Source organism: Triturus cristatus, chromosome 9 (assembly GCF_964204655.1).
Source record: "Triturus cristatus chromosome 9, aTriCri1.1, whole genome shotgun sequence".
Taxonomy (NCBI): Eukaryota; Metazoa; Chordata; class Amphibia; order Caudata; family Salamandridae; genus Triturus; species Triturus cristatus.
This window is the reverse complement of record NC_140592.1, coordinates 1,025,072,313-1,025,099,329: the sequence shown is the minus strand read 5'-3', so window position 1 is coordinate 1,025,099,329 and position 27,017 is coordinate 1,025,072,313. Positions and strand designations below refer to the sequence as shown.

Below are 27,017 nucleotides of genomic sequence, written 5' to 3'. Positions count from 1 at the left end.
GTAGGTGCTCTAAGGCTTCTTTGTACTGTAGATGTTTAACTGTTGCTAGAAGACCCCTTACCGCATGTCTAACTGAAAACGTGGCATCCATAGGGCCGCTTAGTTTCCAGTCTTCCAAGTGTAACTCAAATGGTGCTCAGGCATGGCAATATATTTAACCTGTAAAGCACAACTTTTCAGTCTGAACAGGCACACATACTCATTGAAGTTCATGATGCTGTATATCTGATAAATTTAGCCAACATATTTGAGTACTACACCTACATTTTCTAAGATTAATATAGATAATTCTCATAAATACAGATCGCTTTATAGTACTAGTTTATGAAATTGCACAACAGATGATGGTGAAAGAAATGGCAACCAGAGAAATGGAGAAGCCAGTCTTTTTTATTTGTACATAAATCTCAAGGACGTGCACCTATCAGTCCAGGGAGGCTGATGAACTCAAATGAGTACCTTCTCTGATTCATCCTGGAGAAGTTTGCTTTTACCATCCCCACTTTATGGTTGTACGTCATGGGAACCTTTGTGAGGAAGCCCTGTAGACAATGCATATTCAATATTTAAAGCTTGGTGGTTTGTCCCTCAGGCCTAATTCTTTTTTTTTTGGGGGGGGTTTTTTTTGTTTGTTGGGCCAAAACACTGAGTGTTTGCACTAAAGCTTTTTAGAAAGGAAGAATTGCAAGGAAATAGAACACAATTAGAGACCAGCTATTAGTACTTTCAGGTATTTTTTAACGTTTGGCTTTTAGAGCCTTTCTCCTTCCAATATTTAGAGCAATCTTTATGGTACTCTAACTTAATTTTCCTTACAACATAAGCTTTTTTTTACTCTAAACTTTATAATAAAATAGCCAGTTAGGTCAGAACGGCCAACAATTCACAAACTTTACATTCTTTAAAATAGGTATACATCATTGCTGTAGGTCCCCCTGAAAATAAATTCCATCTTTCTTCCATGTAGTTAACTTAATGGTTCAAGTAAAGAATTTGGTTTTTATTAAATTGAGAACAAGGGTACCCATAATAAAGCCTTCCAAAATTCGGAATTCAAGAATAGGTGCAGCTGTATTATCAGTATAATAAATGTCTTAACCATGACTTCCAAAATCTGACTCTAATTTTTTCGTGATATATTGTGCTCCGAAGTGGTCTAGCAGCCGCTAAAATTGCCTATTTAAATAGTGCACCATTTAGTACAGCTTATGTGCTTAAGCACTTTGTAATTTATATTCAGGTAACATGGATTTTATTTGCTTTTTTCAAATTTATTGTGAATAATTGACAAGGGTTCTATGTTAAATTATTTTATTAAACTTAACAGATTCCCCAGATGTGACTGAAATACAGCTACACAGCACAAGTTCTAAAGCTAGTAGTAAAACTTACTTTCAGAGAATTCAAATTGTGAGATTCCTTACTTGGCTAAAAGTAAGCCTTGTTCTTAATTAGTAGCTTGGATTGGGCAATCTTCTGGTAAATGTATTTTTTTCTTTTCCTATTTTGCCCTTAATAGTCTTCACCTGCGACCAGCCTTGTCCTACTCTTGTTTTAGAACCGAGGTTAAACCTTGACAGTGTTGGCTGTCAATTCTTAAGTCAGTAAGCCAACATTCGTCTCTGAGAAATGTTCTATTTCTTCTCAGTCTCAGTGTTACAGAACATATGAATTGTGGCATATTTTTGTCGCATGTCAGTTTACAGGTTAAATACTAGTGCAAATACTCAAAGGGTTTTCAATAATGTAGTTATTGACCTCTGTTTCTGATACACACCTTAGGTTGGAAGTCAGTCTTTGTCTCCATAGTTTTTAGATAACAAATCTAGTTGGAATTAAAGACCATGTGGTGAATGGGCAATTAATGTCCCATTGTCTGCATATGTCCTCTTATTGCACACTAAATTCTGGATTATGCATCAATCCTTAGGGACACTGTACTGTTTTCTAGGGCTGTAATTTACTTACAAGATACCTAAAATCTATATCTTGATTATGCTTATACAGCAGAAAACCAGAAGCAGATGGCTATCAAAAGCGAAATGGCTATTAAGCATGGTCATTGTGTTTTCAAGGCCCCTTTTCCCTGATGTTCAGAAGCATCTGTCTGATAAAGGCAACTTCAGTTCCTCCAGAATTTGCAGTGTTGCTGATGATTCTGTTGGTGCTAGATTTTGAAATGTTGACTGTTTCTCTGTACAGGGAGCAACAAGAACATCTACAGGATTTCAAACCACTGTCTGATGAGCCACCACTGTCTGAACAGCCTCATAGACTGCAAACGTCGCAAGTCGTACCTTCCCGACAAGACGTTTTCCAGGTAAATAGTATTTTAAGGTAGAAAGAAATTTGTTGTATTTACTTCATTTAAGAGACCAGGTTCTTTGTGGGACATTTGTTCAAATCAACTTTGTGCAAGGTCCATCTTTAATGCTGCTTGTTAGATATAGAACTGGCAGTTTACTGTTCTTAATCTTTACCTTCTAATGAGATGCATGTTATACTTCACTGTTCTGAACCATGCAACACAAAAAGGAATGCCTTCAACTAGACACAATCTTGATTTTGGCAGCATTTTTACCTCCAACTATTAAAGCATTGGTTTACTATCGGAGATTAATCGTGACCCATTCAACTTTATAGTTTGGCCAGACAGCTTCCAATTCACCATTCTACTTTTTGACCTGATGATGGGCCAGTACCAATGTCATATTGGGATGACTGTCTATTTTTGGGGGTCAGGGATCCACATGTTCCATGTAGTAAACTGGCTCTTTATGTGATGCATCAATAATTTGATATACCGTGTAAAGAGTCCAGGGTTTCTCTTACGAGTGGACAGGGGCTTGCTATACAATCCTAAAGTGCTCTATTAGGGGGTAGTGTGGTCAAGCAGTCTTGGGCCTAACACAGAGGAGTGCAAGACGTTTGGAAATGCACATAATGATCAATGAATGACGCACAACACAAGGAGAGCCACACCAATTTAAAACAATAGCAAATATCTTAATATACGTTTAGGCATCAAAGAAAAATCATTCAGGTAAATTTATTTTTAAATGTATACATTATTTTCTCTTTAAAAAGTGGACACTGTACAATTGGATTCTGCAGTGCCTTCCTGTGGAAGGAAATAAAGTTCTGCAAACAGATAGTACAGCGACTTAGAAGACCAATATCCAGGAGTTAATGTGAGTGGTGGACAAGGCTCAAGGCAGCATTAGCAATACACCACCATCGTCACGGGGGCCGCCGGGTGCAGGGTGCTAAACCGCATTGGGACCCAGTGTATTTCAATGGAGATCAGTTACTGCAAAAAGATGCTGCAGGCTCTGGTCAAGCAAGTCGTGCTGAATCAGCAAGTGGACTCGGGCCTTGCGATGCTCGCGGACGGGGCGTGAGGGACAACTCTGGTCCTTTTCTCCAAGGCCCAGGGGTGTCCTTGGGCGTTTGGTTTTTCCTTAACGGAGCAGTCTGTTGAGGGGGCCTGTAAGAAAGTGGGTTTCGGTTACAGTAACACCCCCCTTTTTTTTGCCGGATAGCTGATGCACTTTTCCTTGTTGTGCCTTGGGCTCCTGCCAATCAGGCACCTAGGGCCTGTGTTCCTTCCCTAAAAACTGCCTAACACCCAAAACCCAATTTGGCAAACCCTGGCCACATGTCCGCCCCTGGTAAATGGTACCCTAGGTACCCAAGGCCTTGTGACCAGGGAAGGCCTCTAAGGGCTGCAGCACTCATTGTGCCACCCTTAGAGGCCCTGTACCCTAACACACACACACTGCTCTTGCAGGCTGAGTGTCTGGGTACAGGACAAAACAGAGTCGACATGGCACCCATCCCTGTGTGCCATGCCCACAACCTACACTGCCCTGACATACATCAGCCACCCCTCTAGTTGGGTGCCCTATGCCAGTGGTGTGGGCACAGAGGCTGGAGCCCTGTGCCCCTACAGTACCCAGGTCCATTCCTGGGCCCTGTAAGTGCAGTGCTGCCATTTAAGAGTACATGGTGCTGAGAGCTCGTCAAACACGAACTCCACAGCACCATAATGGCAACACTGAAGACTGAGAAGTTTGGTATCAAACTTCTCAGCACATTAAACCCGCACTGATGCCAGTGTGGGATTTAATGTACCAAGCACCCCAGAGGGCATCTTGGAGATGCCCCCTGAAACCCAACCTACAATCCACGTCTGGTCTGGGAGGCTGCTTAGGCTGCCACACAGCAGACCGGATGCTGGTCCCCTGGGTAGGAGAGCCCCTACTCTCCTGGGCCTGCAACAATGCACATCCTGCGGGAGGTGCTAAATCTCCTCCCCCAGGATGGGCAGGGGGAAGCTTCAAAGGCATGCCGCCTCTGAGCTTCCCCAGGCCACTGCAACCCCCCACTCTGGCGGGAAGCTTGGCCGGAAACCCCAAATAAGGACAGGAGATGTGCCAGCCTGCCAACCCCACCCCTCAGGTGGGGGAGGCGTGGTGAAGCACATCTCCGGCCGCTTGCCATCTTGAAGATTGGAGGCCCTACCCAATCAGGACTAGGCTACTGCCCTCCTCCCACAGCAGAGAAGCAGAATAGGGGGTGTACCCACCCCAGGACAGGGACCCTTTGGTCCCTGCCCTTCACCTACCTGTAACGCCCCTAAATCTAGTATTTAGGGGCACCCTGAAGCTTCCTTCCCCAGATTCCTAAATACAAAGAAGAGCAAGAAGAAAGAAGACCTGCCCTGCAGCTGCTAAGAAGAGGAAGACACCAACTGCTTTGGCCCCAGCCCTACAAGCCTGTCGACCCTCGAACCTGCTCCTGCTACAAAACGGCACCTCTTGTGGCCAGCAACCTCACAAACCCCGGAGGACCTGGCTACCTTTTGGCTCTAAGCACCTGGGACTCCCATGAGTAGAGGCTCCACTCAAAATCTACTTCTAATCCCTGGCAGCAGCCCGGAACCGCGAACCCTTCACACTCTGCACCCGCCAAGCCTGGCCTGTTTCGGAGTGAACAAAGACCACGAGGACGACCCCACGGCGACTGTGACCTCGAGTCTAGCACCCAAGAACTTCCCTCGACACTCCTGAAGAAGCCTGCAGCCTCAGAACAAGGTGCAGGCTTCAACAGAGGGTAAGATTTCCCGACACCAAAAGGCACCCCTGCACCCAGCGGCTCCCTGTGCCCAACTCCTGGGTACCTACCTATCCTCCAACTACCCAACTTACCTCTCGAAGTGGTGGTGGCTCCTGAAGAATCTTCCTCCCCGAGCTTGCAGTCTTTTTTTCCGAAACCGGAGCTTTCCCATTGAGGTGCTGAGGGGTGGGGTTGGCAGGCTGGCACAGCCCCTGGCCTTATTTGGGGTTCCCGGACAGGCTTCCCAGCAGAGTGGGGGTTGCTAGTGGCCTGGGGAAGCTCACAGAGGTGGCATGCCTTTGAAGCTTCCCCCTGCCCATCCTGGGGGAGGAGATTTAGCACCTCGCCCAGGATGTTCATTGTTGCAGGCCCAGGAGAGCAGGGGCTCTCCTACCCATCTACAATCTAGGATCCAGTCCTGGAATTCCAAAAGTAATCCTAAAAGTAATCTGTGACAAATAACTTGAAACTTCCATTGAACTCAATGCATTGTGTTTAAAATTGTGTTGCCCATTGCAACCACTTGTAACTTTCTACAAAAGTCAATTGCATATTGCAAAAGTATTTATATAAAGCATCTCATTCTGTGAAAGTTTATTTTAATACCTATTGTTGGTTCTGAAATAAAACAAGCATATATTTTGGCCTAGAGTTCAGTTATTGAGTGTGTGAGACCATTTGCTGACTGAGTGTGTGCAACAAATCCTATACACTGTCCTCTGATGCTGCCTTACTGCTCGACCAAGCTACCACTATAGAGAGTAAGGTTATATCTAACTATAGCCTCTGCCAAACCTCTGGGGACTGTGGACTCTGTACACCCTGTACCTATTTGGGAACAGTATATACAGAACCACTTTCTCACAGTCCCCCATTTGAACTTCTGCAAAAATGCGAATTACAGTTCCTCACTTGGAAAGTAGCCTTTCTCATCGCTATCGCATCTTTAAGAAGAGTTAGGGAACTCCAGGCATTAACCATACAAGAACCATTTTTGCAGATACATCATAACAAAGTGGTTCTTAGAGCTAACCCCAAATTTTTACCCAAAGTCATCGCTGCCTTCCACCATAACCAGTTGTGAGAAAGTGGCTCTGTATATACTGTTCCTTAATAGGTACAGGGTGTACAGAGTCCACAGACCCCAAGGGTTTAACAGAGGTTAAAGTTAGATATAACCTTACTCTCCAAAGTGGTAGCCTGGTCGAGCAGTAAGGCAGTATCAGAGGACGTGTAAAGCATTTGTTGTACACACTCAGTCAGCAAATAGTTCCACACACTTAATAACTGAACTCTAGGCCAATGGTTTGTATATAAAAAATATATGCTTGTTTTATTTTAGAACCAACACTTGGAATTAAAATATACTTTCTCGACAGGAGATGTTTCATAAAAATACTTTTGTATATGCAATAGACTTTTTAGTAAACAGTTACAATTAGTTGCAGTAGGCAACTCTATTTCTAAACACAATACATTGAGCTCAATGCTAAATTCAAATTATATGCAACAGATTACTTTTTAGATTACTTTTGTAATTCCAGGCTTGGATCCTAGATCCAGTCCTGGGTCAGTTCTCAGAATCAGCTGTTGAAAATCGACTTTGGTACTGTAATGATTTTTAACTAATATTTAGCTATTTCAAAAGTGAGCACTTAGAAAATATTTCAGAGCAAACAATCAATGATTCCCTATGGAAGGAAATATAGGTTACAGGTACAGTAGGTTATCGTTACTTTTGTAATCCAGTACTGGGTGGCTAGACTCAGTATTGGGACATTTATCCAAAACAGGTAAGTAATTACGTTTTCAGATGTTATACGATTTTTGAGGAATATTTAGAAATTGCAGAAATCAACACTTAGAAGAAATTTCATAGAAAAGCAGTCAATGGTTTCCTATGGAAGAAAAATGAGTTAAAGGTAAGTATAGTTGTGGGTACTTTTCAGAGTCAGTGCTGGGCACCAAGATCCAGCACTGGGAGCTCACCTAAGAGCAGGTGAGTAAATTCGTTTTTGGTACTCGGCTGATTTTTGGTGAATATTTTGAGTTTTGAAAAGTTCACACTTAAAAGAATTTCCAAGAAAAAGCCAGTCAATGTTACCCTATGAGGTAAATGAAGTTAGCGGTTTAAGGGTAAGTTCTCGACTGGCAGAGTTGAAGTTCTGGGCATAGACTCAGGGGTCTCCCAGTGTCAGGTAGGTACAGTCAGTCCACCCTCAGCGGTTTCAGGACGGCCAGGTGCAGAGAGAGTTAGGCCCGATGTTATCCTATGAGGGATAGGGGGGCCTGGGTTGGTGGCTGCTGTCGGGCAAGCCACGTGGCTGTGGGAGCTGAGCTCCTGGTCACTTACTCAGGGCAAGTGGGGAAGTAGGTTAGAGTAGAGTTTTCACTGCCAGGGCCACTCGGGCGGCTGGCTGCAGGGTGCTTTTGAGCCGTCGGGCGCTCAATTGATTTCTATAAGAAATCTCCGGTTTGGAAAAAGACTGCAGGCTCGGAGATGAGGACTCTTCGGGTGCCACCACCACTTCGAGGGGTAAGTTGGGTAGTTGGAGGATAGGTAGGTACCCCGGGATTGGGCACAGAGGGCCGTGGGACGCCGGGTGGCCTTTTGATGTCGGAAATCTTGCCCTCTTGTTGATCGCGGTTGGGGTGGCACTCGGTTCTGAGGCTGCAAGCTTCTTCAGGATAGTCGAGGGGGGTCCTTGGGTGCCGGACTCGGGGTCACAGTCGCCGTTGGGTCGTCCTCGTGGGTTTAGTTCACTCCGGCACCGGCCAGGCTTGGCGAGTGCAGAGTGGGCTGGGATCGCGGTTCCGGGCTGCTGCCAGGGGTGAAAGGTAGGTTCTGAGTAGAGCCACTACTCGTGGGAGTCCCAGGGGATCAGAGTTCAAAGGTAGCCAGGTCCTCCGGGGTTTCTGAGGTTGCTGGCCACAAGAGATGTCGGGTTTGGAGCAGGAGCAAGTCCGAGGTAGACAGGCTGGTAGGGCTGGGGCCAAAGTAGTTGGTGTCTCCCTCTCCTTTGCAGCTGCAGGGCAGGTCTTCTTTTCTTCTCGCTCTTCTTGTAGTTTCGGAATCTGGAATCTGGGGAAGGAAGGTTCAGGGTGCCCCTAAATACTAGATTTAGGGGCGTTACAGGTAGGTGAAGGCCAGGGACCAATGGGTCCTTGTCCTGGGGTGGGTACACCCCCTATCCTGCCTCTCTCCTGTGGGAGGGGGGCAGTAGCCTAATCCTGATAGGGTAGGTTCTCCCATCTTCAAGATGGCGAGAGCCCGGAGATGTGCTTCACCTCGCCTCCCCCACCTGAGGGGTGGGGTGGGCAGGCTGGCACATCCCCTGTCCTTGTATGGGGTTTCCGGCCAAGCTTCCCGCCAGAGTGGGGGGTTGCAGTGGCCTGGGGAAACTCCAAGAGGCGGCATGCCTTTGAAGCTTCCCTTTGCTCATCCTGGGGGAGGAGATTATCACCTCACCCAGGATGTGCATTGTTGCCGGCCCGGGAGAGCAGGGGCTCTCCCACCCAGGGGTCCAGCAAAGTGTGTGCTGTGTGGCAGCCTGGGCAGCCTCAGAGCAGACGTGGATTGTAGGTTAGTTGTAAGGGGGCATCTCTAAGATGCCCTCTGGGGTGCTTGGTACATTAAATCCCACACTGGCATCAGGGTGGGTTTAATGTGCTGAGAAGTTTGATACCAAACTTCCCAGTCTTTAGTGTTGCCATTATGGTGCTGTGGAGCTCGTGTTTGACGATCTCTCAGCACCATGTACTCTTAAATGGCAGCACTGCACTTACAGTGCCCGGGAATGGACCTGGCACCCAGCCAGAGGGGTGGCTGATATATGCCATGGCAGTGTAGGTGATGGGCATAGCACACAGAGGTGTGTCATGTCGACTCTTCATTTTGTCCTGCACCCAGACACTCAGCCTGCAAAGGCAGTGTGTGTGTGTGTGTGTGTGTGTAAGGGTACAGGGCCTCTATGGGGGGCACAAATGAGTGCTGCAGCCCTCAGAGGCCTTCCCTGGTCACAAGGCCCTGGGTACCTAGGGTACCATTTACTAGGGGCTGACATGTGGCCAGGGTTTGCCAATTTGGAGTTTGTGTGGTTTAAGGAAGGAACATAGGCCCTGGGCACCTGGTTGGCAGGACTCCAGGGTACACTCAGTATAAGTACATTCAGCAATTTAGCAAAAAGTGGGGGCACATCATGCAAGAAAGATGGCACTTTCTCACACCAGTGTATGGAACTCCCGTTTTGTTTTCCCCCCCCCTCAATCAGACTCCGTGGCAGAAAGGGCCCTTCACACCTTAGACGTTAAGAGCAATACTCTACTACATTGAGAGAACAAAATCATTTAGAAGGACTAAACTCTTTGTGGCTTTCTCCCCACCTCATAAGGGCAATCCCATTTCGAAAGCAGGAATTGCAAGGTGGATTGTTAAATGCATCCAAATATGCTATAAAGTCAAACACATTAACCATTCCCCGTAGAGCTCATTCAACACTCAAACTAGGGGCTTCTGTGGCACTCTTTGGGAACATTCCCCTCGGTGACATCTGCAAAACAGCAACTTGGTCTACAACACACTTTCACAAAACACTATCGCGTAGATGTGGAAGCAAGACAAGCTAGTGTAGGCCAGGCTGTACTAAGAACACTTTTTCAGACCACTGCAACAGATGCAGTTAGCCACCGCTAAGGAGGTAACTGCTGTACAGTCTATGCACAAGTATGATCTACAGCTCACATGCCTCGAACAGAAAACGTTACTTGCCAGTATGCTTCTGTTCTTGGCATGTAGAGCTGCAGATTTATATATGCCCACCCGGATACCTCTATCTGTTCCTGTACTATCTTACTTGGATACATCACACATGGACATCCTTTTCTATTTCCTACTAACTCCATCATAACCCTTTATGGCAAATAATCTGAAGATGGAGTTGATGCCCATGGGCACTATCACCCTTGGTAGGAGTCCCCCATCTCGTGACTACAACAGACTTCTTCTAAAGACAAAAACAAAGTGCAAACATCCGAGCCCAACACCAGATGGCGATCTATGCTTTATATGAATCTGCAGCTCTACATGCCAAGAACAGATGCATACTGGTATGTAGCATTTTCCTTTTGGGGTGTTAGGAGATTGTAGGGGTTTGTAGCCATCTTTGACTGAGTGTGCTCTGGGTTCTGCTAACCAGGTTCCCAGTGCCTGTGTCCTTTCCCAAAATTGTACCTTTGTTTCCACAATTGGCACACCTCTGGCTCATTCAATTCCCTTGTAAAAAGTACCACTTTTATCAAGAGCCTTGTGACCATAGAGATATTCTACAGGCTGCAGCATGTATTGTGCCACCATAAGGTACCCCTCACCAAATGCAGGCATACTGCCACTGCAGCCTGTGTGATTTGGTGCATATAAAAGTGAAGAGCCGACTTCCACACATCCCTGTGTGCCAGGCCTACCAGCACTGCGAGAGGTATAGGTAAGTCACCCCTACAGCAGGCCTTTCAGTCCGAAGGTATTACTCCAGGTTCCTAGACATAACAAGACCAGACAGGGAGGTCGCGCCCTTTCCATTATGGGCCCGCGTCTGTGGAACAGTCTTCCCCTTTCCCTCAGAGACTGCCCGAGCCATCTAGCTTTCAGGAAACGCCTAAAGACAACCCTGTTCTAGTTGGAGCGCTGCCCTACCTGTTTCTTCACAGCACCGCGCGGAGATACACCTTCGGGTGTGATGCCGGCGCGTTACAAGCCCATAAATAAATAAATAAATAAGGCAGGGTGCACTTTGCTTCATGCGAGGGCATAACTACATGACCAGATATTCCCCTATAGTGTCTTAGTCCATTCTTAGACATAAGTGCACAGTGAAGCCATTCAGAGTTCAGTGGCCGGAAGCTTGTCACGGAGTTCCACAGCTCCATGATGGCTTCACTGAATTCCAAGATATTTGGTACCAAACATCTGTGAGAAAGTGCCTTTCTTGCATGGTATGCCCCCACTTTTTGCTGAATTGCTGACTGTACTTTGACTGAGTGTGCCCTGGACTCCTGCCAATCTGGTGCCCAGGGCCTATGTCCCTTCCCTAAAACAAACCAAACCCAAATTGGCAAGCCCTGGCCTCATGTCCGCCCCTGGTAAATGGTACCCTAGGTACCCAGTGTGAGAAAGTGCCATCTTTCTTGCATGGTATGCCCCCACTTTTTGCTAAATTGCTGAATGTACTTTGAGTGTACCCTGGGTTCCTGCCAATCAGGTGCCCAGGGCCTATGTTCCTTCCTTAAACCACACAAACTCCAAATTGGCAAACCCTAGACACATGTCAGCCCCTGATAAATGGTACCCTAGGTACCCAGGGCCTTGTGGCCAGGGAAGGCCTCTAAGGGCTGCAGCACTCATTGTGCCACCCTCAGAGGCCCTGTACCCTTACACACACACACACACTGCCTTGCAGGCTGAGTGTCTGGGTGCAGGACAAAACAAAGAGTCGACATGGCACACATCTCTGTGTGCCATGCCCATCACCTACACTGCCAAGGCATATGTCAGTCACCCCTCTGGCTGGGTGCCTTACGCCTATGGTGTGGGCACAGGAGCAGGAGCCCTGTGCCCCTACAGTACCCGGGTCCATTCCTGGGCACTGTAAGTGCAGTGCTGCCATTTAAGAATACATGGTGCTGAGAGCTCGTCAAACACGAGCTCCACAGCACCATAATGGCAACATTGAAGACTGGGAAGTTTGGTATCAAACTTCTCCGCACATTAAACCCACACTGATGCCAGTGTGGGATTTAATGTACTAAGCACCCCAGAGGGCATCTTGGAGATGCCCCCTCACAGCTAACCTACAATCCACGTCTGCTCTGAGGCTGCCCAGGCTGCCACACAGCAGACACGTTGCTGGACCCCTGGGTGGGAGAGCCCCTGCTCTCCCGGGCCTGCAACAATGCACATCCTGGGTGAGGTGAGAAATCTCCTCCCCCAGGATGAGCAAAGGGAAGCTTCAAAGGCATACCGTCATTTGGAGTTTCCCCATGCCACTGCAACCCCCCACTCTGGCGGGAAGCTTGGCCGGAAACCCCATACAAGGACAGGGGATGTGCCAGCCTGTCCACCCCACCCCTCAGGTGGGGGAGGCGGGGTGAAACACATCTCCGGGCTCTCGCCATCTTGAAGATGGGAGGCCCTACCCTATCAGGATTAGGCTACTGCCCCCCTCCCACAGGAGAGAGGCAGGATAGGGGGTGTACCCACCCCAGGACAGGGACCCATTGGTCCCTGGCCTTCACCTACCTGTAACGCCCCTAAATTTAGTATTTAGGGGCACCCTGAACCTTCCTCCCTTAGATTCCAGATAGAAAATTACAAGAAGAGCAAGAAGAACAAAGACCTGCCCTGCAGCTGCTAAAAAGAGAAGAATACACCAACTGCTTAGGCCCCAGCCCTACCGGCCTGTCGACTCTCGAACCTGCACCAGCGCGGCATCTCTCGTGGCCAGCAACCTCACCAACCCTGGAGGACCTGGCTACCTTTTGGCTCTAAGCCCCTGGGACTCCCATGAGTAGAGGCTCTACTCAAACCTATTTTTAACCCCTGGCAGCAGCCCGGAACCGCGGACCCAACACACTGCACCAGCCAAGCCTGGCCAGTGCCGGAGTGGACAAAGACCCTGAGGACGACCCCACGGCGACTGTGACCCCGAGTCCGGCAACCAAGGACCCCCTCGACATCCCGGAGGAAGCCTGCAGCCTCAGAACCAAGTGCCACCCCAACCGCGATCAACCAGAGGGTAAGATTCCCGACGTCAAAAGGCACCCCTGCACCCGGCGCTCTGCGGCCCCCTGTGCCCAATCCCAGGGTACCCACCTAACCTACAACTACCCAACTTACCTCTCGAAGTGGTGGTGGCACCTGAAACATCCTCGTCCCCGAGCCTGCAGCCTTTTTCCAAACCGGAACATTCCCATTGATTTCCATTGAGCGCCCGAAGGCTCAAAAGCACCCTGCACCCAGCCGTCCGAGTGGCCCTGGCAGTGCCCTCTCTACACTAACCTACTTCCCCACTTGCCCCGAGTAAGTGACCAGGAGCCCAGCTCCCACAGCCGCGTGGCTTGCCAGACAGCAGCCACCAACCAAGGCCCCCCTATCCCTCATAGGATAACATTGGGCCTAACTCTCTCTGCACCCGGCCGTCCTGAAACCGCTGAGGGTGGACCAACTGTACCTACCTAACACTGGGGGACCCCTGAGTCCATGCCCGGAATTTCAACTCTGCCAGTCGAGTACTTACCCTTAAACCGCTAACTTCATTTTCCTCATAGGGTAACATTGACTGGCTTTTTCTTCAAAAATCTTCTAAGTGTGAACTTTTCAAAACTGCAAAAATTCACCAAAAATCAGCCAAGTGACAAAAACGAATTTACTCACCTGCTCGTAGGTGAGATCCCAGTGCTGGATCTTGGTGCCCAGCCCTGACTCTGAAAAGTGTTCACAACTATACTTGCCTCTAACTCATTTTTCTCCCATAGGAAACCATTGTCTGCTTTTCTGTGAAATTTCTTCTAAGTGTCTATTTTTGCAAATTTGAAATATTCTTTTAAAATCGTACCATTTCTGCAAACGAAATTACTTACCTGCTTTTGATAAGGACCCCAGTCCTGGGTCTAGGTACCCAGTCCTGGATTACTAAAGTAACGATAAAGTACTCTTCCTGCAATTTGAATTTCTTGCCATAGAGATCCATTGAATGTTTTCTTTGAAATAATTTCTAAGTGCTAACTTTTGAAATAGCTAAATAATATTTAAAAATCATTACAGTTATTAAGTCGACTTTCATCACTTGATTCTGAATACTGACCCCAGGCTGGCTCTAGGAGCCAGACCTGGAATTCCAAAAGTAATCTGAAAAGTAATTTATTACAAATAACCTGAATTTACCATTGAGCTCAATGCATTGTTATGTTTAGGAAATAGGATTGTTTATTGCAACCAACTGTGACTGTTTACACAAATGTATTGCTTAAGACAAAAGTATTTATATTCAACCTCTCATTCTGAGAAAGTATATTTTTACCCCCTTTGTGGTTCTAAAAATAAAACCAGCATATATTTTATATATATAAACCATTGGCCTAGAGTTCAGTTATTGAGTGTGTGAAACCATTTGCTGACTGAGTGTGTACAATAAATGCTTTACACTGTCCTCTGGTACTGCCTTACTGCTCGACCAAGCTACCACTTTTGAGAGTAAGGTCATACCTAACTTTGACCTCTTATCAGCCTCTGGGGGACTGTGGACTCTGTACACCCTGTACCTATTAGGGAACAGTATATACAGAGCCACTTTCTCACACCCAGGGCCTTGTGACCAGGGAACGCCTCTAAGGGCTGCAGCACTCCTTGTGCCACCCTTCGAGTCCCTGTACCCTTACACACACACACACACACTGCCTTTGCAGGCTGAGTGTTTGGGTGCAAGACAAAAACAAAGTCGACATGGCACACATCCCTGTGTGCCATGCCCATCACCTACACTGCCATGGCATACATCAGCCACCCCTCTAGCTGGGTGCCTTATGCCAATGGTGTGGGCACAGGAGCAGGAGCCCTGTGCTCCTACAGTGCCCAGGTCCATTCCTGAGCACTGTAAGTGCAGTGCTGCCATTTAAGAGTACATGGTGCTGAGAGCTCGTCAAACACGAGCTCCACAGCACCATAATGGCAACACTAAAGACTGAGAAGTTTGGTATCAAACTTCTCAGCACATTAAACCCACACTGATGCCAGTGTGGGATTTAATGTACCAAGCACCCCAGAGGGCATCTTCGAGGTGCCCCCTTAAACCTAACCTACAATCCACGTCTGCTCTGAGGCTGCCTAGGCTGCCACCCAGCAGACATGTTGCTGGACCCCTGGGTAGGAGAGCCCCTGCTCTCCTGGGCCTGCCAACCTCAGGTGGGGGAGGCGAGGTGAAGCACATCTCTGGGCTCTCGCCATCTTGAAGATGGGAAGCCCTGCCCAATCAGGACTAGGCTACTGCCCCCTCTCGCAGGATAGGGGGTGTACCCACCCCAGGACAGGGACCCATTGGTCCCTGCCCTTCACCTACCTGTAACGCCCCTAAATCTAGTATTTAGGGGCACCCTGAGCCCTCCTTCCCCAGATTCAAAACTACAAAGAAGAGCAAAAAGAAAGAAGATCTGCCCTGCAGCTGCTAAAAAGAGGAAGACACCAACTGCTTTGGCCCCAGCACTACCGGCCTGTCGACCCTCGAACCTGCTCCAACCCGGCATCTCTTGTGGCCAGCAACCTCACAAACCCTGGAGGACTTGGCTACCTTTTGGCTCTAAGCCCCTGGGACTCCCATGAGTAGAGGCTCTACTCAAAACCTACCTCTAATCCCTGGCAGCAGCCCGGAACCGCGAACCCAGCACACTCTGCACCAGCCAAGCCTGGCCAGTGCCGGAGTGAACAAAGACCACGAGGACGACCCCACGGCGACTGTGACCCCGAGTCCGGCACCCAAGGACCTCCCTAGACACTCCTGAAGAAGCCAGCAGCCTCAGAACAAGGTGCCCCCCCTACTGCGATCAACAGAGGGTAAGATTTCCCGAGACCAAAGGGCACCCCTGCACGCGGCGCCCCGCGGCCCCCTGTGCCCGATCCCAGGGTACCTACCTATCCTCCAACTTACCTCTCGAAGTGGTGGTGGCACCTGAAGAATCCTCTTCCCTGAGCTTGCAGTCTTTTTCTAAACCGAAGATTTCCCATTGAAATCAATTGAGCGCCCGAAGGCTCAAAAGCACCCTGCACCCAGCCGCCCGAGTGGCCCTGGCAGTGAAAACTCCACACCTACCTACTTCCCCCACTTGCCCTGAGTAAGTGACCAGGAGCCCAGCTCCCACAGCCGCGTGGCTTGCCAGTCAGCAGCCACCAACCAAGGCCCCCCTATCCCTCATAGAATAACATTGGGCCTAACTCTCTCTGCACCCGGCCGCCCTAGAGTCGCTGAGGGTGAACTAACTGTACTTACCTGAACCTGGGGGACCCCTGAGTCTATGCCCAGAACCTCAACTCTGCCAGTCGAGTACTTACCCTTAAACTGCAAACTCTATTTTCCTCATAGGGTAACATTGAGTGGCTTTTTCCTGAAATTTCTTCTAAGTGTGGACTTTTCAAATCTTCAAATATTCACCAAAAATCAGCCGAGTAACAAACGAAATTACTCACCTGCTCTTAGGTGAGCTCCCAGTGCTGGATCTTGGTGCCCAGCACTGACTCTGAAAAATACTTACAACTGTACTTACCCGTAACCCAATTTTCTTCCATAGGAAATCATTGACTGTTTTTCTGTGAAATTTCTTCTAAGTGTCGATTTCTGCAATCTTTAAATATTCTTCAAAAATCGTATAATATCTGAAAACGTAATTACTTACCTGTTTTGGATTAAAGTCCCAGTACTGAGTCTAGGCACCCAGTACTGGATTACAAAAGTAACGAAAACATACGGTACCTGCAACTTGAATTTTCTTCCATAGGGAATCATTGACTGTTTTCTTTGAAATATTTTCCAAGTGTCAACTTTTAAAATAGCTAAATATTGTTTAAAAATCATTACAGTAATTAAGTCGACTTTCATCACTTGATTCTGAGTACTGACCCAGGACTGAATCTAGGATCCAGTCCTGGAATTCCAAAAATAATCTAAAAAGTAATCTGTTGCAAATAACTTGAATTTTCCATTGAGCTCAATGCATTGTTGTGTTTAAAATAGAGTTGCCTATTGCAACCACTTGTAACTGTTTACAAAAGTCAATTGCATATTGCAAAAGTATTTATGTGAAACCTCTCATTCTGAGAAGTAGATTTTAAATCCCAGTGTTGGTTCTAAAATAAAACAAGCATATATTTTTTATATATAAACCATTGGCCTAGAGTTCAGTTATTGAGTGTGTGAGACCATTTGCTGACTGTGTACAACAAATGCTTTACACTGTCCTCTGATACGTCCTTACTGCTCGACCCAGCTACCACTTTAGAGAGTAAGGTTATATCTAACTTTAGCCTCTGTCAAACCCTGGGGGACTGTGGACTCTGTACACCCTGTACCTATTAAGGAACAGTATATACAGAGCCACTTTCTCACAACATCTCAGCTTAATAAACCCATGCTGATGCCAGTGTTGGATTTCTTAAGAAATGCACCCACCGTGCACCTCAGAGGTGCCCCCTGAAATCGTACCAATTTGCTAATGTGTGCCTGACAAGTCCCCACCAGCCCACTATCCCTAGACATGTTTCTGACTCCCTGAGGTGGTCTACTTTTGCTCTCATGGGTCAAACAAAACTTGCTCTGGGTCGAGGTGCTTCACACCTACCCCCAAGCAGGGACAGCATAGAAAGGTGGTGAGCCTCCAAGGCTTTCAGTCCTTTATGCTGACCAGGACCTCTTCAGCTAGTGGAGATGCCCTCCCCCCTGACCAAGCCCCAGTTTTGGCAGCAAGGTCGGTGGGAACATTTTAACGGAGAGGTGTCTTCTCTCAGCCAGGACCACCCCTATGGTGCCCTGAGCTGAAGTGACACCCTCCTTTGAGAATCCTCCATATTGTTTTGGACGGCTCTACTCAATAGGGCTAGGGATATGCCCCTTTCGCACCCTAAAGATTGGCTACTACCTTTTTACTCCTTTAACGCCCTTAAAATTAGTATTTAAGGGCACACCTGAACCTTACTCTTCAGATTTTGCAGCGTGAATCTTTTCTGGATTCACTTGCTGTGCATTAACCCGCCATCCAGTGATTGGGTCTGAATTGTAATATTTCTTCTCTTTTTGTTGTTGTTGGTGGACGTTGACATACCACCATTTGGTGTCCCTCTGTGACGTCAACGTGCTTCCTCCGGAAGCTCCCACTTTTGGTCTCCATATTCAGATAATTTTTTCCGCCGTTGGTTCTGGAGCAATACGGGAAGGAGCTCCTGAAGATTGAAAATTAACAAAAAAAGTATACAGAACTGCAGAAGTTCTTCTACGTACCGGCCTTGGAGTCTGTGAGCTGGGGCGCAGCGAAGAGGAAAAGACTAAAGTTCGACATCATACGAAGAATGCGTATACAGGGGGCTCCCTGTGCGCGGTAATGGACAAGACCCCATTTAAGTTATGCAACTATTGTCCCCACAAGTACGCACAGAAGGATCAGCATCCGGTCTGCAACCTTTGCCTGCTTCTGCACCACCGAAGCGAAGACCAACGCATGCTTGGCTTTCACCCCCAAAACTTTGAGAAGTGGCTCTGTATATACTGTTCCTTAATAGGTACAGGGTGTACAGAGTCCACAGTCCCCAAGGGTTTGACAGAGGCTAAAGTTAGATATAACCTTACTCTCTAAAGTGGTAGCTTGGTCGAGCAGTAAGGCAGTATCAGAGGACAATGTAAAGCATTTGTTGTACACACTCAGTCAGCAAATGGTCTCACACACTCAATAACTGAACTCTAGGCCAATGGTTTATATATAAAAAATATATGCTTGTTTTATTTTAGAACCAACAATAGGTATTAAAATATACTTTCTCAGAATGAGATGCTTTAGGTAAATACTTTTGCAATATGCAATTGGCTTTTGTAGATAATTACAAGTTTTTGCAATAGGCAACACAATTTCAAACACAATAATGCATTGAGTTCAAAGGAAGTTTCAAGTTATTTGCAATAGATTACTCTCAGGATTACTTTTGTAATTCCAGGACTGGATCCTAGATTCAGTCCTGGGACAGTTCTTAGAAACAAGTGATAAGTCGACTTGGTTACTGCTAGGATTTTTAGGCAATATTTTGCTCTTTTAAAAGTTGACACTTTAGAAATTTCATAGAAAAACAGTCAGTAATTCCCTATGGAAGAAAATTCAAGTTGCAGGTATAGTATGTTCTTGTTACTTTTGTAATCCAGCACTGGGTGCCTAGACTCAGTACTGGGACCTCTATCTAAAACAAGGTAAGTAATTACGTTTTCACAGTTAGCACGATTTTTAAAGAATATTTAAAGTTTGCAAAAAACAAATCTTAAAAGAAATTTCACAGAAAAACAGTCAATGGTTTCCTATGGAAGAAAATTGGGTTACATGGTAAGTACTGTTGTGAATATTTTTCAGGGTCAGTGCTGGGCACCAAGATCCAGCACTGGGATCTCTCCTAAAAGCAGGTGAGTTTTCGTTACTCGGCTGATTTTTGGTGAATATTTTAAGTTTTAGAAACTCCACACTTAGAAGAAATTTCAGAAGAAACCAGTCAATGTTACCCTATGGAGAAAATTGAGTTGTCGGCTTTTGGGTAAGTACTCGACTGGCAGAGTTAAGGTTCTGGGCACAGACTCCGGGGTCTCCCAGGGTCAGGTAAATATGGGGCCTTGGTTGGTGGCTGCTGACTAGCAGGCCACCCGGCTGTGGGAGCTCGGCTCCTGGTACCTTGGCAGGGCAAATTGGGAAGTAGGTAGGAGTAGAAGTTGCACTGCCAGGGCCAATCGGGCGGCTGGGTGCAGGGTGCTTTTGAGCCTTCGGACGCTCAATGGATTTCAATGGGAAAGCTCAAGGATGAACAAAGGCTGCAAGCTCGGGGACGAAGATTCTTCAGGTGCCACCACCACTTCGAGAGGTAAGTTGGGTAGATGGAGGATAGGTAGGTACCCAGGAGTCTGGCACAGGGGGCCGCCGGGTGCAGGGGTGCCTTTTTATGTTGGGAAATCTTACCCTCTGTTGATCGTGGTGGGGGGGATCTCTGGTTCTGAGGCTGCATGCGTCAGGAGCGTCGAGGTGGGTCCTTGGGTGCCGGATTCGGGTTCACAGTCGCCGGGGGACGTCCTCGGGCTCTTTGTCCACTCCGGCACAGGCCAGGCTTGGCGGGTGCAGTGTGTGCATGGTTCCCGGTTCCGGGCTGATGACATGGGTTAGAAACTTGCTTTGAGCAGAGCCACTGCTTGTGAGAGCCCCATGTGCTCAGTCACAAGGGAGCCAGGCCCTCCGGGGTTTGAGGTTGCTGGCCACAGGAGGTGCCGAGATTTTGCAGGAGCAGTTTCGAGGGTCGACAGGCCGGTAGGGCTGGGGCCAAACCAGTTGGTGTCTTCCTCTTCTTAGCAGCTGCACGGTAGGTCTTTTTATTAGCTAGTTTAGAAGCTGGAATCTGAGGAGGGAAGGTTCAGGGTGCCCCTAAATACTAAATTTAGGGGCGTTACAGGTAGGTAAAGGGCACGGACCACTGGGTCCCTGTCCTGGGGTGGGTACACCCCCTATCCTGCCACTCTCCTGTGCGAGGGGGGCAGTGGCCTGGTCCCGATTGGGTAGGGCTCTCCATTTTCAAGATGGCGAGGGCCCGGAGATGTGCTTCACCTCGCCTCCCCCTCCTGAGGGGTGGGGTTGGCAGGGCTGGCACATCCCCTGTCCTTACATGGAGATTCCGGCCAGTCTTCCTGCCAGAGTAGGGGTCAGAACAGGTGGGGGCCAGTTGCCGAGTACAGCGAGTGGCCTGGAGAAGCTCACAAAGGCGGCATGCCTTTGAAGCTTCCCCTTGCCCATTCTGGGGGAGGACACCTAGCAACTCGCCCAGTATGTGCATTGTTGCAGGCCCTTGAGAGCGGGGGGGAACTCCACCCAGGGGTCCATCAACATGTCTGCTGTGTGGTAGCCTAGGCAGCCTCTCAGACCAGACGTGGATTGTGGGTTAGGTTTCGGGGGCCATCTCTAAGATGCCCTCTGTAGTGCTTTGTACATTAAATCCCACTCTGGCATCAGTGCGGGTTTAATGTGCTGAGAAGTTTGATACCAAACTTCTTAGTCTTCAGTGTTGCCATTATGGTGCTGTGGAGTTCGTGTTTGACGAGCTCTCAGCACCATATACTCTTAAATGGCAGCACTGCACTTACAGTGCCCAGGAATGGACCTGGTTACTGTAGGGGCACAGGGCTCATGCTCCTGTGGCCACACCACTGGCATAGGGCACCCAGCTAGAGGGGTGGCTGATGTATGCCAGGGCAGTGTAGGTTGTGGGCATTGCACACAGGGATGTGTGCCATGTGGACTGTTTTGTTTTGTACCCAGACACTCAGCCTGCAAGGGCAGTGTGTCTGTGTTGGGTACAGGGCTTCTAAGCGTGGCACAAGAAGTTCTGCAGCCCTTGGAGGCCTTCCCTGGTCACAAGGCCCTGGGTACCTAGGGTACCATTTACAAGGGGCTGACATGTGGCCAAGGTTTGCCAATTTGGGTTTGGTTTGTTTTAGGGAAGGAACATAGGCCCTGGGCACCTGATTGGGAGGAGTCCAGGACACACTCAGTCAAAGTACATTCAGCAATTCAGCAAAAAGTGGGGGCATTCAGACCACTCTTCGTAGGACTGTAAGGTATGTCATACCTTTTCCTCCAAGGCCCTCAAAGATCGTGAGAGGCTCCTCTTAATCTGGCTGCAGAGACGTAAAGACAAAGACTCAGGATTGTCTTTTGAAGAAAGTGAAGGCTCATCCATTTCTTCAGTCCTCTCAAACGACCATGGGTGGCTTCTCCAGGCCCTTCGCAGCCACCTCCAAAGAAGGCGCATAAAAAGTCTGTGGCTTCGACGAGAATCTCCATCAACTGCATTGAATGTGACCTAGTCGACGACAGTTTCCACTTCTGTCGCGTCTTTTATTCCCTATCAACATCGACGACAACTCCATCGTCGACGGCCGGTAGGTCTGTCTCGTCGACTCTGAAAATCAAAGACATCGTCGACGTCCAAACTGCCATCGACGCTGCGATCGCGGACTACTGCATAGACTACGACACCGTCGACGAAGCCTATCCAGTCGACATCTACATCGTCGACGAGGACTCCGACGGCTCCATCGACTAAATCATCGTCGACGACTACAGTCGACAACGGCTCTGGCAATGGGGCCTCAATCTACTATGGTGCCTGTCGACACTTCACCGTCGACGATTACACCGTCGACGGGACCGTCGACAGCAGATTCTGACTTACAAAGTATGTACGTACATCTAAAAATCACGAAACGTACGCTAACACCGGTCTTAACCTCCCCTAGTAGAGTCCAGCTTTTGTATCCGGCACATCTTTTTGAGGAAGAGGACTCTGATGACGTCAGTATCTTCAGAACGGCGACAAGTCCATCGCAACTGCATGTTAAATACCAAGACAGTTTGGACTATGATGATCAAGGGCAGGAAGAACAGGCGGTGTCCCCTGAGGAATGCCATCCGCCTCCACCTCCCATGGTTTGTTTGCCTGCATCCCTGGTCTGACCTACAGTTCCTCTTTTCGGACTATAAGCAGAGGTTTCCAACATCTGCACCACCTTCGCTCCCGGTTGTGCCTCAAAGACCGAGACCACCTCCGTTGAGCTTACCGTCTGAGCCAGTCACATCACCACCTCCACTTTCTACAGATGAGGAGGAGGAAGGACACGAAGAAGGGGAACTTCAAGATTCCCAGTCTACTCGGGATGAGTGGGACGATTACATACTTCCCTGTCCAGCTTCTCCCGTGCCTACCACAGCTGACTCGCCTCCGGAGGACATTGGAGGCTTTCACTACATAGTGGAAAGAGCGGCGCAGCGCTTTCAAATACCTATGGCCTCACACCAACAGGATTGCTTCCTTTACGATTTTAAAGAACCTTTTAAGAAAACCGTGAGGTCTATCCCTATTATAGACTACATATGGGAACTGGGTGTTAAGATCATCTAGAACCCTTCCTCTGTGCCTCCAGTCTTGCCTCTGCTGGATAAGAAATATAGGGCTCCAGATACTGCTCCGGCTTGCCTGACCGGCCATCCTAAACCGGACTCAGTCTTTACGCAAGCTGCTGAGCGGAAATCAAAGAATCCTTCCGCTCTGCTGACTGCTCCTCCGGACAAAGAGGGTAGACTGCTGAACAATATTGGCAAACTCTTCTCGTCCAGGTCTGCATTAACAGTGCGTGCATCCAACTCCTTGGCACTGTTAGGACGTTATAATAGGCAGATGTGGGCAGATATTGCTCCATACCTTGCGTCCTTGCCAGAGGACTCAAAGGAAGAGGCAAAATCTTCCTGGAGGGCGAGCGCTCTGCATCAGATTATAGACTGCGATGGATATCGCCTCTACTGGGTTTCGCCAACTTGCAGGCGCAGCTTTACTACTGCGGGTTGGTTGAAGGCGACTTCATTCAGACCGGAGGTACAAACCAAAGTCTTAGACATGCCATACGACGAAGCGCTGCAAGGTATTAAAAAGGATACCGACACGGCTAGGGCTTTGGGTACCCTCCAATTCAAAAATTCATCTTTTCGAGGCTCAAGAGGGAGAGACATTCGTCTACCAGAGGTGATTACTAACACCGCTCTTCATTCTCTTCCACTCAGCAATATCGGCCACAATACCAGCAGCGTCCACATCAAACCACCTACACCAAATATTCCTTTCGTAGCATAGGAGGGCGTCAAAGAAGCTGCTAGACTACAATGACTTCCCACTACCGCCGGTCTCTAACTCCTCTCTGCCCTCCAAAGTTGGAGGAAGAGTTTCCCACTTTCTCAAAAATTGGAAGCAAATCACAACGGACTGTTGGGTCCTACAATTGATTCAATTCGGTCATTCACTAGAATTCATCCAAATTCGTCCCCACCCTGTCCTATGCTTCACAAAAATTTACGTGCCCTGCTCCTGGAACATTCACTTATGCTCCAGAAGGGAGCTTTAGAAAGGGTTCCTCTACGTCAAGGGTACTCACAGACTTTCTCTCAGGGGCCAAATTTACAGTGTGGTTTGTGGCCGAGGGCCGCACTGGTGGGGGAGGGGGGTGGGGCTAGAGCAAAAAAAACTGTGTCCATGAGGTTGAACACAGGCCCCTGCAGTGGACGTCACCAAACCTGGCATACGCACATCTCTCTCTCTCCCTGCCTGTCTCCCCCTCTGCCTCCGTCTCCCTCTCTCCCTCCGTCTTCCTCTCCCCCTGCCTCCCTCCCTGCCTCCCTCCGTCTCCCTCACCCTCCCTCCCTCCGTCTACCTCCTGTCTCCCTCCCTTCAACGTCTCCCTCTCTCCCTCTCCGTCTCTCTCCCCCTCCGTCTCTCTCCCCCTCTCCCCGTCTCCCTCTCTCCGTCTGCCTCTCTCCGTGCCTGTCCCTGCCTCTGCCTGCCTCCTGCCTTTATTTGTCAGTCTGTCCCTGTCTATCAATATTTCTCTCTGTCTCTGGGCCTCAGGCAGTGCACACTTCTGTGTCTACACGTCCCCGACACCAGCCCATAAACAGCCGCCCCACTTCCCCCTCTCCCTGTGTAATGTAAAAGCCAGCTCTCAGACCTTGCTGCCCTCCGTCACCACACCTGGCTCTCACTCCCTGCTGCCAGTCACCCTCTGCCATTTCTCCCGGCGCTCACTCCTCGCTGGCTCACTCCCTGCTGCCCCCCCCTCACCTCACTGGGCACTCTCACCCTGCTGTCCTCTGTCACCTCACCCTGCATGTGTTGCAGCCCGGGCTGAGACAGCTTCCCTGGGCTGACACAGAGCCTCACAGGAGAACTTCACGGGTCTTTAAAAGACCATGTTCGAGGCATATGAGCTGCAGATCACACACTAAGGATAAGATCGCCATCTGGTGTTGGGCTCGGATGATTGCAGGTTGTTGTTGTCTTCGGAAGAAGTCTTTGGTCACGAGATTGGTGACTCCAGTGACAACAGTGCGCATGGGCATCCACTCCATCCTCAGATTGCTTTTTCCGCCATTGGGTTCGGATGAACTTTTTTCCGCTCCAGCAGAAAACTTATAGCAATCACTACAACTCTCATAACTTCAAAACTCAACGTCGAAAACCATATCGGACCGACTCCGGACGCGCCTGATGGAAAGGACACCTTTTAAAAAATGCCCCCAATGTGGAGCAAAGTTCCCTCATAGCGATCACCACGAGGTCTGTAATTGGTGCCTTTCACCAGACCACAACAAATCTAGCTGTCCAGCCTGCGCCGCATTCCAGTCGAAGAAAACCATCCGGGACCGAAGAGCTCGACGCCATATCATGGCCAAGCCGGTTCCAGAACCAGAAGACATCTTTGCACAGGACGTCCCTGACGATGACTCCGAAGATCTCCAAATCGTGTCCGAGGCTGACGATTCAGATCCGGGGCAGCCTGTGAGTACCAGCCCCCCTACACCAACACCACCCAAAAAGACATTGGTCAAGACTCTGCCAACTGGGCCCAGTCGCGATCCAAAAACATCTTCTGAAGCCCCGCCCCCGGGCCCGGCTCCGAAGAAAAGTAAGCCTGCAGGTGGCTCGGGCTCGTGCAAACCTCATGTCATTGTGCCTATAATACCTTCGGCACCAAAGCAGGCTTCGGGACCGAAATCTCCATCGGGCCCGAAACGTCACTCGGTCCCGAAATCTCCACCGGCACCGAAACGTTCTTCGGCGCCGAGGTCTCCACCGACACCGAAAGGCTCGTCGGCACCGAAAGGCTCGTCGGCACCGAAAGGCTCGTCGGCACCGAAAGGTTCTTCGGCACCCAAAACATCTTCAGTGCCAAAACATGTAGAGCTGCAGAGCCACACACGCCCACCCGCCTCCCCGGGACCTGTATCTGTTCCAGCATTGTCTTAATTAGACATTACACATGGACATCCTTTCTCTTTACTTGTTACACACCATTTCCCATCATGGCGAAAAACAATCTGAGGATGGAGTGGATGCCCATGCGCACTGGTATCCAGGGGAGGAGTCACCAATCTCGTGACCAAAGACTTCTTCCGAAGACAACAACAACCTGCAATCATCCGAGCCCAACCCCAGATGGCGATCTTATCCTTAGTGTGTGGCTCTGCAGCTCTACATGCCAAGAACAGATGCATACTGGTAAGTAGCATATTCCTTACTCGCTAATGAGGCTTTGTTGTATTTCACCTCTTCTTAGCGCCCCTTCATCTCCACTCAGAGGCGCAACTAGAGTCAAATTTCGGGTGGGGGGGGCTAAGAAAACATTTTGGGGTGGGGGGGGGTGGGGGAGGCTGATTCTTCAAGCAAAAGGTAGAGTGGAGCTGCAGGGGCTGTAAGCAGGGGTGAACACCATCAAAGCCTCGTTAACAAGCAAAAGGTCTTTTAAAGACCTGTGAAGTGCTCGGGTGCAGCTGCGTGTGTTCCCGGGGAGCTCTCATCCTGGGCAGCCAAACACGACGGGGGGCTGAAGCCCTTTGAGTCCGATGGGCGTTGTACACCTGTCTCCACCCTATCCTGGAATCTCCTGTTCCCCATAGAGCAGTCTCTCTCGGAGTCCGGCGGTGCTGACACATTTTGAAAAATACAAAAAACCAAGGTACGATGTCTGCATGGTCCGCGGGCCGTCAAGGAAGGCTTGCCGAGTCGCGGGCTGTACTAGGAGTACCCCTGCTCTACGTCAGAGGAAAGGAATTTTACTCCAGATTTTTTTTCTAATCCACAAAAAGGAGAAAAAATGGAGACCGATATTGGACTTGAGAAATTTAAACAAATTCCTGAAAAAATAGTTTTCGTATGGTTACCATCCAGGAAGTGCTCAACGTAGGCGACTGCATGGTGTCTCTAGACCTTCAGGACGCCTACTTTCACATCCCGATCCACCGCAACCACAAAAAATTCTTGAGATTCGCAGTGGCGGGCAGGAATTACCAATTCGTGTCCTTCCATTCGGACTCAAATCTGCGCCACACATTTTTACAAAATGCCTTTCTCCGGTGGCTGCATTTCTCCTGCAACAAAGCCATCAAGTCTTTCCAAACCTGGACGACTGGCTCGTCAAAGCACCCTCTCTACAAGGCGCATTCAGGTTTTCCAACGCCTGTCTCAGGCTTTTCGATTCTATGGGACGTACTCTCAATCAGGACAAGTCCGTCCTTCAGCGTTCCCAGCGCAT

At 48.8% G+C, this 27,017-nt stretch overlaps 1 protein-coding gene across 2 annotated transcripts in view; it reads left to right on the top strand.

Moving 5' to 3' along the window:
- Window positions 1-27,017, top strand: part of YLPM1 (YLP motif containing 1) — an 820,959-nt gene that overhangs the window by 210,578 nt on the left and 583,364 nt on the right. For both annotated transcript variants that reach the window (XM_085626748.1, XM_085626747.1), the window contains exon 5: window positions 2,203-2,320. In XM_085626748.1, the coding sequence (XP_085482874.1) occupies window positions 2,203-2,320 (118 nt within the window). The remainder of the gene's footprint in view (window positions 1-2,202; window positions 2,321-27,017) is intronic.